Here is a 16,193-nt window from a genome sequence, read left to right as displayed (position 1 = left end):
TAAGTGCCTGGACGGAATCGGAAGTCAACTTCGTGCTACTACTACAGAGTTTTGGCTATTGGTACTGGTACTACCTGTGGCGGTCAAATAATAGGTACTAAGGTACTCAGATTCTTGTCCCTTACATCCAGTACCTGCGTAATGACTCACCAAGGCACCAAACAATAGGTCTGGCTCAAGTACCTACGTGCACATGTACACCCGTGAATCTCAATAGATCAAATCTGATATGCGGCATCAAGGGCGTAAAGGAAAACCACCGTGAGCGCATCTGCGACGTATTTGGTGTTTCAGACGTATGAGTAAGGCTCGCGTGTATATGGCAAGGGTTACGAATGTGGCAAAACTGTGCTCACCACACTATGTAGTAACGGCAGAATCAAGTAAGACACTTCTGTTTTTGCCAATGTCGGCGGTTCATTTGTGCATGCATGTATCATCAAAAGCCTGCCTATAAAGTAGAATTGAAGTATAAGACGAGTTTTTTTTTTAAAAAAAGTCATGGCTTTACTTGATGTCTGTATAGCTTCATCACGATTGGCGGCCTCTTTCACGGCAATGGCCTAAGCGTGTATAATGATTGGGGAATCTTGCTTTTCACATACTTTGTCTTAAATACCTAAACTGCAGCAGCATCTGCTCAGTATCTAACCGGTAGCTCGAATCATCAGATTTCGCATCGTTGATGCATCTGGGGAGTTGCGCGCTAGTATTGTAGTGCTCATAAGAATAGCTAATCTTCATTATCAGAATAGGTACGAGTTTATTCAATTTTTCGCGTGAACTCAAATATGATGGGCGTCGAGTAAATCAAATTATACTTTATAATCTTCTAGAGCGATGTAAGTCATGTCCAAGCGAGCGCGAACTGACCTCGATACGTGCAATATTTGGCAAACTATGAACCAAGCCTCACTTAATTCTAGCTTATAACAGTGCTTGTTTTAATAGATGTATCATATTAGGGGAATCAATATAATTAAGCCACTTCCGCTATTTGTTTAATTAACACCCGTCTGTTTACTAAGGAGTTGCCTTGAGAATATATACGCGTTAAAGACCTCATCTATCAGTACCACTGTGAGAGCAATTGTTGTCGGTACGCGTTTTCGAAAGGATAGTATGTCAGCTTGAGCTAGCTATCATATCACGATTCTACTATGTACGAGTAGATATATCATATTCTCATACTAACTTGGACTCTCCGACTTGGTGATGACGCCTTCCCAAGGCTGCCTGGGAGGAGCAGTGAGTAGTGCACTCAGTACAGTTTCAAGAATGAGAGTCGTCGCAGTTCTTTGATGTCAATAATATCATCCCATTCAACATCAAAGAAGTAACACATATGTTGTAGATGAACAATAATCACAACGCCGAGCGTCATGAAAAGGAGTTCTTCAAATACGACTTGGCCCTAGTCCATCACGAGTTGCGGCTCGGTTCATGCCATGTGGTCTATGCTGTGCATTTCCCTCTAATATGAAGATTCTTCTCTAAATTGGAGATTTGAGTTAGGAATCTTGCCTATATAGTCCCAAGGCTCAATTTGTATGGACTCTGCGAATATGATGATTGACTTCATACGGGTGGCCACTCTCAGATATATAAGACGGCGTCATTTGTAATGCCATCTACCTCTTCGGGTACTGTAGTAGATTACTCTCCAGTTCCTGGCAATGATAGAGTCCCTGAAGTTTAAGCCACCTCCCTGTTTAGCCCGTCTTGGTGATATCTTGCAAAGTATGTACGTGGATTCTGTCCGCAGAAAAGGAGTTGTGGTGGTTTTGGAGCTATCCAACATATGTACTTCAACAAATCCGCACGGAGTGCATAGAACGCCGAACGCCTTTGTATATTTACGTGAAAGAAACGTTGACTGTCCAGGTGACCAATGCGAGAATGGCTCAGGCCAGGAGCTGCCGAGTTTGCCCGGGCAATGACCAAGGCTCCATCCTTCACCGATGGCAGATGTCAATAATTCACGGAACGCCCGGGATTTACCACGGAAAATGGAGTATTCCCATGGGCTGGGAAACATCGGCACTACAAAGCAGTACTACTTGTGCTAGTACGAGCCTCGGACGGCATCACATCTTGCCAACTACCTGGTCGACCCCGTAACTGTCATCGGTTTAGGATGCCGCCCGGACACCGAGCTGAAGGGCAAGCCCTACCTGTACACATGATGGTTCATGTAAGCATTGATGCCTTTGATGATGAGGCAAATGGGTGGCGCTCGGAACACGCGAGTTGTGATGCCACGCGTTAAAGTCCCCGAGGCATTCTGCCGGAGAACAAAGCCCCGGCAGCTTATTCACAACCATCTGCTACTATTAATCGCTCAAGTTCGTCTTTGAGAGTTCCCGCGTAGGTACATGTTAAACTTGCGCTGTATGGGGCGCAGAAAACAGGTTTTTCTGCTGCATTGATTCAAGCTACAAGTGTCACCACCTATCTTAGCACTCTCCATCCGAGACGTACGTGTATGATACAGACACTCCGTATCAGTTCTACTTGCCTATGCACGGCACAAACCAGAATGCGGTGAGAGGTGAGATTGTGGCTTCATCGAGCACAATGCCGTGGACAGGATCCTTGTGGCCGTGCCAACCCGGGGATAGAAGACCCGCAGCTCTGCTTTCTGTTAGCAAAGGACGATTTCCCGGCACAAATGCGAAAGTCCAGATCGTTCGAGAAGACGATGAGTAAGGAGGCCGGAGAACAAGGAAGAAAAAGGAAGACAAAAAAAAAAAAGAACGCGCAAAACAGGGAACAGGGCATTGACTCTTTGATGGTACCCAGACTACTAGCGGAGACAGACACGTGTTGGACGCTGGAGCAAAGGATGAAGCATCGGCCTCCAATCATTCGGGACAAACATCTCGATCGCTGCCTCGCCACGGTGATGTGCAGCGGGATTCTGCAAATCAGGCACAGATAGACGATGACATGAAGCGGCCAAGGAACACATCGTCGTCGCAAGTTGGCACAAAGGAGGGTCACTCTGTCTCAGTTTTGCGACCATCACGACGCCAATTCCGACGTGGCTGCGGCAGGATGAACCAAGTGGCACTTGTCACATGTACTCGCCGAGTTATGAACGCTTGCACACGCCAGGATCAACGAGGATTATGGCCTTTGTGTGACGTGGATAAAATAATACACGACATGAAACACACTGCTCTCCTGTTATTATGGAGCCAACGGGACTCTGCCAGTTCCCTTTTTGCTAAGCGGAACGCGAATTTGTGGCCTTGGTCGCACGACGACGCATCAGCAGCCGACTCTGTGCCTTTAATATCAACCATGCATCCAGGCAAATCCCTGTCGAGACCAAGCGGCCGTTGGAGAGGCCGGGCTGTGCGCGATAACGGGCCGCCATTTCCTCATTCGCTCTGCGTCGCGTCTCGACATGACACAGCGTCATGGCCGTGTCTTCCGGATCACACTCGAGCGCGGCTACAAACCCGGAAAGTTTAGGCACGACGGACGAGCTTGGTAACAGGTACAGGCACTGTTACGATGCGGTGCGATGCGATGCTCGGGCCCGTGATCGTTATTATTGGAATGTCTGATGGAGGGTCGCATTGAGTGGACGAGCTTTTGATTGAGGTGGAGTTGGGAAATGGGACGGAACGCCACTCGGACGCTGTCTGCAGGAGCTTGGGAATGTATTCGCGACACCGATAGCTTGCTCAATTCAGGGACGCAGTTAGGGCTCGTGCGCACGTTTTGGCGCCGAGGATTAACAAAGCGTAGACACAGCCCCCGTATCCGCTACCTCGAGCGCTCTGGAGCTCCACGCGTCCCCTTGTTCCCCAGCCAGTAGCGCAGCGGTTCCTGAAGTTTTTTTCCTCCCTCTGGCAGTACCTGCGCTGCGTCTTTGGGCGCCACCGCGACAGGTTCGGGCCTTGCAAGCCTAGCCTGGGATTGGCCTAGCGGGCGGGTGTGGACGCGCTGGCCAGCCCAATAGGCCTGCTGCATTCCAGCATGGCGGCTGGGATTGGCTGGGCGATGCAAACGGACAGGGGTTGACAGCCAAGCACAAGACTTTTAGCCAGGGGGCTGGCGGTCCAGGAACGAGCATCACAGCCAGCTGTTTTTGATGCATGTACCCAGCGGTACTCGCATGGACGACATGTACCGTGCACGGCTGCGCTGGCGGTGGCAGTACCTGCAAGAAATAGGTACGGGTACCTCGCCTGGAGCTGCTGTCATCCATGCTTTCGATCTTCCCCCCTACATTTTAGCAGCAGTCTGTAGTTTTACCTCCATATCAATAAATGGATTGAAGGCAAGAATATTGGATACATTGCTGGATATGGCTACCTGTACGAGAGTATTAGCTTGCTGCCATGACATTATCGAATACTAGCTGTTAGCGGTCAGTTGAACAAAGGCATCCACGGATCAATATCAATATATGAGTTCACAGAGCTCATGCGTGCCGTCCGTCCAAGCAAAGTACCGGCGTGACGAGCATGTACAAGTACACGTACGCGCACCGGTACCTCGCCGTCGCTGCAGCTCTTCGTATCCCAACCCGGTACCTGACGGCGTGCAGCGACCTGCATTAGCACCAAGCAGCTTCCTTCATTGGCCACACCCGCACCAGCCAGCACACTAATTTCCCCTTAACCACACCAACTGGCTTAATCCCAGCTCCCTGATCCGGCAGTACAGTACGTACCTCTGCTCTCTTGCTGCCTTTGCCCATCCACCCCCCGTCCTGCCTGTCGACCGCCCCCCCAAATCTGTCGTTTCTCCTTCTCGTCTCCTCTCCCTTTCAACAAAACAAGTCACGCCTTCAGGACGCTCGTTCCAGTCCCTCCTTCTTCCGACGACACCGATTCCCTACAGCGTTTCTCAAAGCCCATCGGGTCCAAGGAATCAGATGCTGTCGGCCTTTGCTCTGGCATCTTGAGAAAAGCTCACTTTCCATCAGACCGGCGTCTGTCGAGTCCCTCGTTCAGCAATCCAGGCTTCGCTCGCCGCCATTCGCAACCGTAGCAGGCCCATCGAATTTTAGACCAAAACCTCACTTCTTAGAGTACGCAGAATCGCCCAGCAAAGGCAACAGCGACGCCTCATCGAACAACTCGTTTCTCTTGCCGAAAAGCTCGTCTCGTCTCTTTTCTTCGTTCATTGACAAAACTCCCCGGCGGAGCCAGCTTGATATTTAATCGTTCATTTTCTTTGCTTGTTTCAAGCCAACGTTCAAGCCACAGCCTCGACTTTGTAGGCCTCTTTTGTTTTCACTCGAATCGACGATTTCTTCAACGCCTTTTTTTCTCCTTCATACGCTCGCTATATCAATATGAAATCGTCAACACTTGTTTCCGGCGCCTTCGTGGTCGCAGCCCAGGTGTACACGGCGCTTGCCGGAACCGCCGTGAGAGGATCTCACGATATTACTCATGTCATTCGAGGCAACCTCCAGTTGCCATCACAACCGCCCGTGCCAAATGCCGTTCGATCACAGGGCTGCTGGAGCTCCAAGGGTAATATGACGCAAGCCACCGCCGTCATAAGCACGGAAGTTTCATCCGGGAAATGCACCGGTTATTGCTCAACAAATAAATTCCCTGTTGCCGCCCTGCAAGGCGATGAATGTTTCTGCGGATTCGCCTATCCTCCCGATGGCGATCAGGTCGCAGATACCAAATGCGCTTTCCCTTGCCCAGCCTATCCCCAGGAGGCCTGTGGTCAAATTGGACATCCAGGATTTTTTTCCGTTTTCAACACCGGTGTCAACATCAACCCTCCTAACTACGAGCCCCCCTCGTCATCGACATCTTCTTCTTCATCATCTTCTACTTCCACGACATCGTCTGACTCTCAGAAGTCCTCGTCCGCATCATCTCCTTCGGGCCCTGCCAGCCAGTCTGCGGAAGCCACTCCTACAGATGCCCCGACCGATAACAAGAAGAAGACCAACGTTGCCGGCATCGCTGCCGGCACTGTCGTCGGTGTTGTCGTCCTGGGTGGTCTTCTCGGAGCTGCCTTCTTCACCATGAGGCGGAGACGGAATGCCGAAATCGAAGAGGAGCATCGCCGAAATGCCGCCGTCAATGCCTTCATTAACGGCTCCAAGCCGCCGTCCACCAGCGGTAGCATTTCCATGACCGACTCCCGTCTCGACCCCATCATGGCCCACCGCAGGCTTAGTGACGGCAGTATTGCGGATAATGAGGATTACTCTCGCCGCATCTTGAGGGTATGTAGTTGTGTCGCTAGTGGCTCGTTTATAAGAATCTTGATCTAATTAGCTAACCGTCTTCTAGGTCACCAACGCATGAGCAAATGGCCATATATCCACTTAACGACAAGCGAATTTGCCTATACTCAACTTACAAACATCTCCTTCAATCATGGGCATTTACGGCGTTATCGGGATGGTAGCTCATGTCCATTTGGTTGACTCCCGGGCCAGATGGCCGAGCGGCGTTTTGACTTCTTTTCTTTTTTCTCTCTTATTTCTGGCGTAGGGATAGACTTTTTGATACGGAGGGAAATGAATGAGTTTGGCCATCTTCAACATCATACCCCGGCTTCCCTACGCCGTCCACTCCTTACGTGTCCGATTGAACCTTACAATTTAATTTTGGCGATTAGAGAGCGAGGAATGCAGCGGCATTGGCTCCTCATCTTCACAACCCTTTTACGAAGCGAAAGGGTGCCGCAAGGCTATCTGACTGACACGCTTTGTGTATTCAGCCTGGCGTGTTATTTTTTCATTTTTTTTTCATTTGCAATTCCCATTTGCAGGAACCTCCTGTGTATAAACCTGTTGGCGTGGGGAAAAGGCATTGACCGAGCTGTTGGCACGATCCACGCTTCGGGTGTATGTATGAAAGGGATAAAGGCCAGGGGGCGCGTGCGGGTGTGAGAGACACGGGGCTAGAAGAAGATAAAATATGGTTGCTACCTGTGTTGTTTACTTCCTATTTCTTTTCGGACGTGGGCGATGGATCTTGGGCGGAATTGTGTATGTAGGGATTGCGCATAGTAACCAAGCACGTCATGTCAAAAACAAAACAGAAAAAAAAAGATCCACATCCAGATTGCGAGTGCTATTGATTTCCTTTGTTTAAAAAGAGAGCGAGGGAAGACCTCTTTCCGGTGAAAACGATGTCTTCATCATTTTTCTTTCATCTTGCTGCTGCATCTGTGGTTTTGAGGACATCTCCGGGACTTTGAGTTTTCTGCTATGCTGGCGTTGTGGTAATCATTAAGTCTGTTGGCGCATTGTTGTTCCCTAGTTGTATTATATCTTTTTATTATGATGCATTTTATATAGTCTATTCTCAGCTTACGATTCAGTCTGTTGGTGACGGTGTTGGTACAGATTCAACTCTCGTCTCTTTGATGAGTGGTGTTCATGGGTCTGTTCCCTAGCGATGATGGAAAAAGGGTTGCGAGTAAAGGTCTGAGTGAATGGACTCTTTCCGTATTGATTGTCATTCGATACCGTCACTGCTAGATTTCTGTTGATATTAAATGAATATGTTGGCTATTACAGATGGACGTTTATATGGAGATGTTAGTGGACTCAGGGTGTCGGTCGACCCTGGTGTATACTTTCTCACGAAGCCCCCATTCTATGCAAGTCCATTAAAATTATTCTACATGTTAATTAACTACACTTAGCAACAATACATGTAATTAGTCACCTAATACTGCAAGAATCTCAAAAAACGTAGCGAATGCGTCAAGGTAAAAAGGTGCCCTCTCCACGAAATTGTTAGTCGTCCGCCATTAAAGTGCAGCATATCACGTGATATGAATTTTCCTGAGCTTCAGCTTGCTGTTGGCAAGTCGCGTCAAGAAAAGTTCCCCATACAAAACGCCTGAAGCTATTGAGATTCCGCCAATTCATCCTTTAGCCACAAATAATGCACCAGAATTGTTGAGCGGCAACGACTTGAGCTTTGCAAATTACTGCTCCCACCTTAGGGTGTGTAGCAGCTACCACATCTTTTCGCCATGGCCCCAACAACCACACCTAGAATCCGTCGCACGGCGCAGAATACCCAGTTTACGTGAGTTTGCAAGTTTGAATGCTTGCCTCTCTTACAGTATGGAGCTAATGCCGAGACCCCAGATACAATCTGTCGCGCCGCGTAAACGATGTCCAAACGTACCCCATCCAGTCTCCTCAAGGAGCTACCATTCTAATCTACGGACACGACAACGGTGTGACCTTGGTTTGGCGAGGCGGCCGGCGATTCAAAGCTTCCAAGGAGGCAGCTCCACCACAGACAAACCAGAAGGAGCAGAGAAACGGAGCTTCTGATGATGCTGTCATGATTATCGATTCGGATGACGATGAGCCGCCGGCCAAATCACAAGCTGCCCAGGGCTATGTCGACAAGCCTGAATTCGAAGATGCCGTTGAAAAGACACCCTACCCTGAGATTGTCCAGACACTGGACCTGGCATTTGGAACCGCTGTATTGAAGGTTGCTGTGATGCCTCTGGTGCCCTGCTCGTCAGCCGAGGCGGGCTCCAACGGCGAGCCGATTTTGGCTGAAAGGATGGTGTTTGCGGTTTCATGCGCCACAAACGATGTCTATCTTGTCACACTACCTCTCACTCCACCATCGCCCGAAAGTAAGGCGCGGCCGGAGTTGAGAGCGGACCTCTTGGCTGGAAAAGCTGGCTCTGGTTCCTGGGGTGAGTCGCTGACTCTTCTTGGTGGCCAAACAAAACACAGCGAGGGATTGGCCATCACCATGGTTGCCCCAAAGTCTATTGATTCATCAAAGAAGCCGCTTAGGGCAGTGGTGGCCGCCTTCTCAAGGCAGGCGTCGGGTGTTTTACACCTGTGGGACCTTGCACTGGACGACAGGTCACCCTCCCAGCGGCCCGTTGAGCCCTTCCAAAGCGAATTCTTACCTGCTCCCCTGACGAGCATCTCATTCAACCCGACAAATACATCCCAGCTCCTTGCGGTGTCGTCGCCACATGCTGTAAGGATATATGACTTTGCGCAATCTTCGCTGCCCTCCGATCCAGATGCCCGAGGCCCCTTCCCCACCCAGGGCTCGTGGCTGCTCTCGTTATATCAGCCATTCACTAAAACATCCTCCTCACGAAAACCGATACTGGATGCTGCATGGATCGCACATGGCCGAGCAGTCTTTGCTTTATTGGCGGATGGCATGTGGGGTATCTGGGATATTGAAGGAGCGAAACCGCTGCAATCGGGAGCTGCATTGTCAAACAAGCTGAAGTCGGGTGTTCAGGGGGCTGCATTGACTGCTTTTAGCGTCTCGGGATACGTCGAAGGGACCGGCTCTCTTCGCACCATTGCGACACAGCAAAAGGAGAAGCATGCCGGTGAATTTGCACCCATGACACCACATACCCGCAAGCAAGCGGCCGCATCCCTGACGAGCACCACCGCCGCAAGTGTTGATCGTCTATTCGCGGTTCGTGGTGGTGTAAAGTCTATTGGACTTCCTTACACTCCCGGCAAGGCGCTCCAAGACGAAAGTCTGGCTCTATGGATAGGAGGCTTAGAGAATGTCTGCGTCATTCCGGGTGTTTTAAGATTCTGGGATTCACAACTCCGAAGAGGATCTGGCGGTGGAGTTAATTTGTTCAGCGGTGCTCAGCCTACCAGAATGCTGAAGCTGGTTGACCTCTCTACAGGACTTTTAGGAGAAAGATGCTGTGGAGTTGGTCTGATCCCAGACTCGTCAAAGAATGACGAAGACATTCCTGATGATGGCGGTCTCCCAGTGGATGTCTTGATTCAAGGAGAGTCGAGGATAGTCATCGTGCGAGAGGGAGAAGACGGCCCGGGAAGAAAGATCGGAGCTGTTGTTGCTAGCCACAGGAAACGTCTGTTCTCGAGGAGTGACAAGGAGGCCATCATTGTCCACGGGAAGCCAGACAGATCGGCAGGCCTGTCGTTCAACCTGAGTACGGTGAAGCCCGGAACGCTGAGGCAGAAGCCGTCTGCCAGAGACGAGCTTGATGGAAACGGAAACGGGAACGGAAACGGAGCCAGTGATAGGTCGGATGATGCGCCAACTCCGACAACTCGGGCGCGTGCTGGCTTTGGATTCACCGACACCTTGAGCGCAGCGGCAGACGTCACCGCTGATTTCACTACTCGAGATGTGGAGGCGGAAATGCTTGATATCATGGAGATTGACCAAGCCCTAAACAACATGGAAGATTACAGAGGCAGCGGGAGGAAGAAGGTGTTTTTCGAGGAGGACTGATTTTATTTAGACATTTTCAGGTGACTGATGAGAAACAGGAATACCAGCGGCATTGCCAAATGACATTTATGAAAATGCGCCAGGATGACGCAGTGTACGATAACCCCCGAACTAATAGGATATTTAGGAGCCCGAGAGGCATACAAGATTGTGCCTAGCCCCTGACTTTGACTCTCGACTCGGTTTGAGGTCTTCCAAATTCTGTGCCGTGCATGTGTCCACGCATATTTCCCCTACATGTGACTGAACGGGTGCTCCTCAACAGAGCAATCCTACTTTCCGCACGGCAAGGTGGAGCGCAAGGCGAGACTCATCCTTGACAGCTCTGTATTCCGAGCGGTAGATCAAACATTTCACTCGATGGCATCTACACGGGAGGGAGAGGAAGGGATTTATCAAATGACCATTTGCTTTCCTGGCCTGAGTGATGTCCTGCTATCTGCTGTCCGCTCAAGGCTGACGGTTCCTTGTGGACTGCTGGCTTTTGAAGATGGCGGGGGGCGTGCTGCCTTGGTTAGGGGGTGGTGACCGTCGAGACATTTTTATAGGAGCTAGGTATATATATGCTTTAGAATAAGTGTATGCATGTGCATGTGCATATACTGTTCTTATCCTTTGCAGCCACTTTGATTTAAGTTATGAAATGGATTACTGTTATTTAGAGTTTGAACGTGGAATTGGACCCGAGAGGAGTGGTATATTATAATGAAATATTTGGATTTACACGCAATGCCTTCTGGCCTTATGTAACACAAGGCTGTCCTACCATACGTAATCGGATAGCATTTGCTACAGCTTTCTTACTTCTGTCTCTTTATAATTGCTTCCTTTATTGCCTAATACTAGAAAATTGAGTGTTGCTTTGGATCTTAAAAAGGACGGCAAAGTGACGCGCTGGGTCGGAAAAAGTGGAAACCACTTAACATCCCAGCTATCGATTTCGCGAAAGGGCGCGTCATTCACTTTCTTCAGCGCGTTCCTCACCTGCTGTTAATCGACCTCGTCTTCTCCATTTATTCAGGCAACCGCACGACCGCCAAAGGAAGGCTTTAAAATACTTGTCGGTTGATTGAGAGTCAGAGGAACCTCGTATTAGGGTTTCAATTTCTTCCCTTCGTTTCTTTCCCTCTTTCATTCAGTACTCGACTACGAATTAGCTTTGGCACCGTTACCATCCGACCGCAATCATGGGTATCAAGCAGCTGTTCTCGATTGTCAAGGATGAGGCTCCGGAGGCCATCAAAGAAGGTGAAATCAAGAATCAGTTTGGGCGCAAAGTTGCCATTGTACGTCAGCGACTTGTTGCAGCTTCTATCGCAAACGGGCGGTCATTTCTAACCACCTGCATCTATCTATCTAGGACGCTTCCATGAGCATCTACAGCTTTTTGATTGCAGTTCGATCCGATGGCCAGCAGCTCATGAACGACAGTGGCGAAACAACATCTCATCTGATGGGCATGTTCTACCGCACGCTGCGCATGGTCGATAACGGAATCAAGCCTCTCTACGTCTTCGACGGCGCACCGCCCAAGCTCAAGTCTGGCGAGCTGGCCAAGCGATTTCAACGCAAGCAGGAGGCCACGGAAGGTCTCGAAGAGGCCAAAGAAACGGGAACCGCGGAGGATATCGAGAAGTTTTCCAGGCGGACGGTTCGAGTAACGAGAGAACACAATGCCGAGTGCCAGCGATTGCTTAAGCTCATGGGTATTCCATATATCGTTGCGCCGACCGAAGCTGAGGCGCAGTGTGCGGTGCTGGCAAGAGCTGGCAAGGTGTATGCCGCTGCGAGTGAGGACATGGACACATTGTGCTTTAACACACCAATTCTGTTGCGTCATCTTACTTTCAGTGAGCAGAGAAAGGAGCCTATCCAGGAGATTCACCTGGACAAGGTTTTGGAGGGTTTAAACATGGAGCGAGACCAGGTATGCAGATCAAGGGATATTCTACGATCGAGTGGCTTCTAACAATGTCTTCCTCTAGTTCGTTGATCTCTGCATTCTGCTGGGCTGTGATTATCTCGACCCAGTTCCCAAGGTCGGACCTACGACGGCTCTGAAGCTTATCCGAGAGCATGGATCCTTGGAGAAGGTTGTCGAGGCCTTCGAAAAAGACCCCAAGAAGAAGTATACTCTGCCTGAGGATTGGCCGTACAAGGACGCACGGGAGCTCTTCTTCAACCCAGATGTGCGCCCGGCAGATGACCCCCTCTGTGATTTCAAGTGGGACAAGCCTGACATTGACGGGCTGGTTCAATTCCTGGTCACCGAGAAGGGATTTTCCGAGGACCGCGTTCGTAGTGGAGGCGCTCGACTTGAAAAGAATCTGAAGAGTTCACAGCAGGCACGTCTGGAGGGATTTTTCAAGCCGGTCCCCAAGTCGGACGCGGAAAAAGCTGCGCACAAGCGCAAACTGGATGAGAAAAATGAAGAGAAGAAGAAGAAACTTAAGCAAGAAAAGAAGGACAAAGCTGCTGCCAAGGCAAAACCTCGTGGCGGTGCATGATTCAGCGTGAACAGGGAAATCGAAAAAGTGAGGCGGGATGGAATAAAATTTGCTGCATTGGAACCATCTTCAAGTGTAGATGGAAGCATTGGACGTGTGGCATTGGCACCGGAACCCAAGGGTAGGGACATTTTCATGGCTTGGCTTGCTTTAAGGAGTGCAGAAGCATGGAGTTCTCGGCGTGTAGGGGAGAATATTACGCTATTATATCTGGAATCAAGTAAGACCAAGGGCTCTTTTACAGAGCAGATGAGCATTGATTGAAACAATAGAAAAAAAAAGCAAGAAAAATCAAGTCATACGATGCCATGTTGCTATATCTGCTCTCTTGCATGAGTTGGTGGTGAATTCCAAGGGAAACCTGCACTGGAAAGCTGCTTTGAGCAAGGTGGCGAGCCTCGTTCGACCTTGTGATCCACGACGTAGCATGTCTGTGAATAGCGGGCTTGGATAATAGGGGAAACTACCTGAATCATTTGCATCTACCAAGGTAAACCCACCTCTCGGGAAACCATCTCCGCCAATGTCTCATTCCCGGATGCAGACGCACGCTTCATTCTCGAACGGCTCTCGAACCACATTTGGTGCGTGGGGGGGAAAAGCCGGACATGGGGGAAATGTTGGGGATTCGGGGCAAGTAAAAAAAGCAAGAGATTGCTTCCGGACGCAAATACCAGGCTCCTGACTGGCTTGGATCAAAAATACAGGCACGAAATGGACTCTGACGGGGCGCATTAGGATGGACGGACTGGGGTTTTGACATGTGCCTCGGCATCTTTTTTGGAGGTGTCAGAACGTGGTTTGGGGTTGGTCCGCGGCAGCGTCGGGGGGCATGACATCAGGGCGTCCTTTCACATGCCGGGGGTGGCTTTTTGGGGAGGGCGTTGGCTGGCACATGCTTCGGTACAAGTATGTAGTCTATGTACCATTGAGCCTCACTAGATAGACTACCTACTAGGCAGGCAAAAGGCGCGAAGAAGACGGATTCAAGACGGTGCCCTGTTTTTTTGGGCTTAGGTATGTAGGATTTCAAGGGACCGGGACACGCCCAGGATCTGTGGAGTGGCATGTGGTTCCTTTTGTGGGGGAGAAATCCGGAGTGTCAGCGTCTGGGCTGCTGCTTTGGGGGAGAAAGCAGATGTCTCTGGCCTAGTGGCCTCGGACGGGCCAAGCTGAAAAAGCGATGCAGTGCGATTGGGGGGCCGCTGGTTGGTGCGATTTGGAGACCACGCGCTGCCAGTTGGCCAAGCATGTGATTGAGGGAATGCCGATGGGGATTTTGGGGGTTCTGTTAAATACCGGGAACGGGGACGACGGAGGGCCTCTTCATTCGTCTTTTTTGATTCCTTTAATTCTGCTTTGTGTACCATTAATAGTATTGATTTTATTATATCCTCGCCATGGCCAAAATCTTCACAGCTGGCGACGTGGCGTCGCATAACAAGCCCGACAGCTTGTACATCACCATTGACGGCGACGTCTATGATTTGACCACGTTCCAAGACGACCACCCTGGTGCGCATTTCCCGCCCTTTTTGTTTCCCTGTTCTGCCTGATGACGGCGTCTAACCATTGGATTGAATGATAGGCGGCAAGAAGATCCTGCAGCGTGTCGCCGGCAAGGACGCCTCCAAGCAGTTCTGGAAGTACCACAACGAGGGCATCTTGAAGAAGTACAAGGCCAAGCTCCAGGTCGGCTCCCTCGACACCAAGCCCAAGGAGGAGCCCAAGGAGGAGCCTAAGCCAGCTCCCGCTCCTGCTCCCAAGGCCGTCGTCAAGGCGTCAAGTAGCAGCGAGGAGGAGTCCGAGCCTCTGGAGGCTTTTGGCGACCAGATTCCCTTTGCGGATCCCAGCTGGTACCAGAACTACCACTCTCCCTACTTCAACGAGTCACATGCGGCGCTGCGTGCTGAGCTTCGCCAATGGATCGAGAGCGACATTGAGCCTTACGTGACGGAGTGGGACGAGGCGAAGCGCGTGCCCGAGGAGATTTACAAGGAGATGGGTCGCCGAGGTTACTTAGCCGGTCTCCTCGGTGTCAAGTACCCGACCGAGTATGTGCCTTCGGGCATCAAGTCGGTCGCTCCCGAACAGTGGGATCTCTTCCACGAGATGATCCTGACCGACGAGCTGTCACGGACCGGCTCTGGCGGTTTCGTCTGGAACGTCATTGGCGGCTTCGGCATCGGCGGCCCGCCCCTGTTCAAGTTCGGATCCAAGGCCCTCAAGGACCGCATTGCACCTGGCATTCTGAGCGGCGACAAGCGTATCTGCTTGGCCATCACGGAGCCCGATGCTGGATCCGACGTGGCCAACCTCACATGCGAGGCCAAGCTGAGCGAGGACGGCAAGCACTTCATCGTCAACGGCGAGAAGAAGTGGATCACCAATGGTATCTGGGCCGACTACTTCACTACTGCTGTTAGAACTGGCGGCCCTGGCATGAATGGTGTCTCGCTGCTGCTGATTGAGCGTGGTCCTGGCGTGACTACGCGTCGTATGGATTGCCAGGGTGTGTGGTCTTCTGGTACCACATACATTACCTTTGAGGACGTAAAGGTTCCTGTTGAGAACCTGCTTGGCAAGCAGAACCAGGGATTCCGAGGTAAGAGGCTTTTAAAAACAACAGGATTTCTTGAACTTGGCTGACAATTATATCTAGTCATCATGACCAACTTCAACCACGAGCGTATGGGCATCATCATCCAGTCTCTGCGCTTCGCCCGTGTCTGCTACGAAGAGTCCGTCAAGTACGCCAACAAGCGCCGCACTTTTGGCAAGACGCTTTATGAGCACCCCGTCATCCGCATGAAGCTGGCACACATGGCGCGCCAGATCGAGGCCTCGTACAGCTGGCTGGAAAGCCTCGTCTACCAGTGCGAGAAGATGGGCGAGACCGAGGCCATGCTGCGCCTCGGCGGGCCCATTGCCAGTCTCAAGGCCCAGTCGACTATTACCTTTGAGTTCTGCGCCCGCGAGGCCAGTCAGATCTTTGGAGGCCTGTCGTACTCTCGTGGCGGCCAGGGCGGAAAGGTCGAGCGCCTGTACCGTGACGTTCGTGCGTATGCCATTCCTGGTGGCTCTGAGGAGATTATGCTGGATCTCAGCATGAGGCAATCTCTGAGAGTTGCCAAGGCCATGGGCATGAAGCTGTAAGGGGGGAGCAGACAGGGGAAAAGAATTATAATATTTTACTCCCATGTTTTTGATGGGAATGTGAGATTCGGATGGAATTTGCTGGAGTCAACCGTGTATATGACTTGTACGAATACATATTCCCAAGTGTTGGGGATATTTTTTTGTGGTTTGTCTCTTTTCCAGGGCCCCTTTGTGACAGGAAATGGCTCGTGGGTGTCTACCTTAGTTATTATATCATAGATTGAATGACTGAATTTGAAGCAACAGTGAAATTCTTACTTTATATTTTACTTTACACCTGTGACTCATGGTA

General features: G+C 50.6%; 6 protein-coding genes across 6 annotated transcripts; all 6 read left to right on the top strand.

Moving 5' to 3' along the window:
• The first annotated feature begins 2,829 nt into the window (after positions 1-2,829).
• V8C40DRAFT_57823 (uncharacterized protein) lies at positions 2,830-3,635 on the top strand. The gene is made up of 2 exons (XM_083223151.1): positions 2,830-3,364; positions 3,535-3,635. Exons 1-2 carry the CDS (start codon positions 2,950-2,952, stop codon positions 3,573-3,575), a joined length of 456 nt encoding a protein of 151 aa, XP_083070797.1. The 5' UTR covers positions 2,830-2,949; the 3' UTR covers positions 3,576-3,635.
• A 1,529-nt stretch (positions 3,636-5,164) lies between these two features.
• Positions 5,165-6,608, top strand: V8C40DRAFT_57732 (WSC domain-containing protein). The gene is made up of 2 exons (XM_083223149.1): positions 5,165-6,217; positions 6,285-6,608. Exons 1-2 carry the CDS (start codon positions 5,318-5,320, stop codon positions 6,297-6,299), a joined length of 915 nt encoding a protein of 304 aa, XP_083070796.1. The 5' UTR covers positions 5,165-5,317; the 3' UTR covers positions 6,300-6,608.
• On the top strand, positions 6,350-7,195 carry V8C40DRAFT_57728 (uncharacterized protein). The gene has a single exon (XM_083223148.1). It carries the CDS (start codon positions 6,434-6,436, stop codon positions 6,887-6,889), a length of 456 nt encoding a protein of 151 aa, XP_083070795.1. The 5' UTR covers positions 6,350-6,433; the 3' UTR covers positions 6,890-7,195.
• A 643-nt stretch (positions 7,196-7,838) lies between these two features.
• Positions 7,839-10,502, top strand: V8C40DRAFT_57716 (uncharacterized protein). Its single transcript, XM_083223147.1, has 2 exons — positions 7,839-8,042; positions 8,105-10,502. Exons 1-2 carry the CDS (start codon positions 7,987-7,989, stop codon positions 10,233-10,235), a joined length of 2,187 nt encoding a protein of 728 aa, XP_083070794.1. The 5' UTR covers positions 7,839-7,986; the 3' UTR covers positions 10,236-10,502.
• Positions 10,503-11,138: 636 nt separating this feature from the next.
• On the top strand, positions 11,139-13,068 carry V8C40DRAFT_250855 (multifunctional nuclease RAD27). The gene is made up of 3 exons (XM_083217062.1): positions 11,139-11,521; positions 11,596-12,162; positions 12,221-13,068. The coding sequence occupies exons 1-3, from the start codon at positions 11,423-11,425 to the stop codon at positions 12,740-12,742; spliced, it is 1,188 nt and encodes a 395-aa protein (XP_083070793.1). The 5' UTR covers positions 11,139-11,422; the 3' UTR covers positions 12,743-13,068.
• Positions 13,069-14,062: 994 nt separating this feature from the next.
• On the top strand, positions 14,063-16,158 carry V8C40DRAFT_250852 (acyl-CoA dehydrogenase/oxidase). Its single transcript, XM_083217061.1, has 3 exons — positions 14,063-14,257; positions 14,331-15,347; positions 15,405-16,158. The coding sequence occupies exons 1-3, from the start codon at positions 14,143-14,145 to the stop codon at positions 15,896-15,898; spliced, it is 1,626 nt and encodes a 541-aa protein (XP_083070792.1). The 5' UTR covers positions 14,063-14,142; the 3' UTR covers positions 15,899-16,158.
• Positions 16,159-16,193: the final 35 nt, after the last annotated feature.

Source organism: Trichoderma camerunense (assembly GCF_050948025.1).
Source record: "Trichoderma camerunense strain CBS 138272 chromosome Unknown V8C40scaffold_14, whole genome shotgun sequence".
Taxonomy (NCBI): domain Eukaryota; kingdom Fungi; phylum Ascomycota; class Sordariomycetes; order Hypocreales; family Hypocreaceae; genus Trichoderma; species Trichoderma camerunense.
The sequence above is the reverse complement of the archived record's forward strand: the minus strand, read 5'-3'. Positions and strand labels throughout refer to the sequence as shown.

What these genes read in the sequence shown, in the direction of transcription:
- V8C40DRAFT_57823 (XM_083223151.1), top strand. Translation starts at nt 2,950, where the DNA reads ATGAAGCGGCCAAGGAACACATCGTCGTCGCAAGTTGGCACAAAGGAG. An exon ending in TTGGAGAGGCCGGGCTGTGC is followed by an intron (nt 3,365 to 3,534) that starts GCGATAACGGGC and finishes ATGCGGTGCGAT; the next exon opens with GCGATGCTCGGGCCCGTGAT.
- V8C40DRAFT_57732 (XM_083223149.1), top strand. Translation starts at nt 5,318, where the DNA reads ATGAAATCGTCAACACTTGTTTCCGGCGCCTTCGTGGTCGCAGCCCAG.
- V8C40DRAFT_57728 (XM_083223148.1), top strand. Translation starts at nt 6,434, where the DNA reads ATGGCCGAGCGGCGTTTTGACTTCTTTTCTTTTTTCTCTCTTATTTCT.
- V8C40DRAFT_57716 (XM_083223147.1), top strand. Translation starts at nt 7,987, where the DNA reads ATGGCCCCAACAACCACACCTAGAATCCGTCGCACGGCGCAGAATACC. An exon ending in GCGCAGAATACCCAGTTTAC is followed by an intron (nt 8,043 to 8,104) that starts GTGAGTTTGCAA and finishes CCGAGACCCCAG; the next exon opens with ATACAATCTGTCGCGCCGCG.
- V8C40DRAFT_250855 (XM_083217062.1), top strand. Translation starts at nt 11,423, where the DNA reads ATGGGTATCAAGCAGCTGTTCTCGATTGTCAAGGATGAGGCTCCGGAG. An exon ending in TTGGGCGCAAAGTTGCCATT is followed by an intron (nt 11,522 to 11,595) that starts GTACGTCAGCGA and finishes CTATCTATCTAG; the next exon opens with GACGCTTCCATGAGCATCTA. An exon ending in TAAACATGGAGCGAGACCAG is followed by an intron (nt 12,163 to 12,220) that starts GTATGCAGATCA and finishes GTCTTCCTCTAG; the next exon opens with TTCGTTGATCTCTGCATTCT.
- V8C40DRAFT_250852 (XM_083217061.1), top strand. Translation starts at nt 14,143, where the DNA reads ATGGCCAAAATCTTCACAGCTGGCGACGTGGCGTCGCATAACAAGCCC. An exon ending in GTTCCAAGACGACCACCCTG is followed by an intron (nt 14,258 to 14,330) that starts GTGCGCATTTCC and finishes ATTGAATGATAG; the next exon opens with GCGGCAAGAAGATCCTGCAG. An exon ending in GCAGAACCAGGGATTCCGAG is followed by an intron (nt 15,348 to 15,404) that starts GTAAGAGGCTTT and finishes AATTATATCTAG; the next exon opens with TCATCATGACCAACTTCAAC.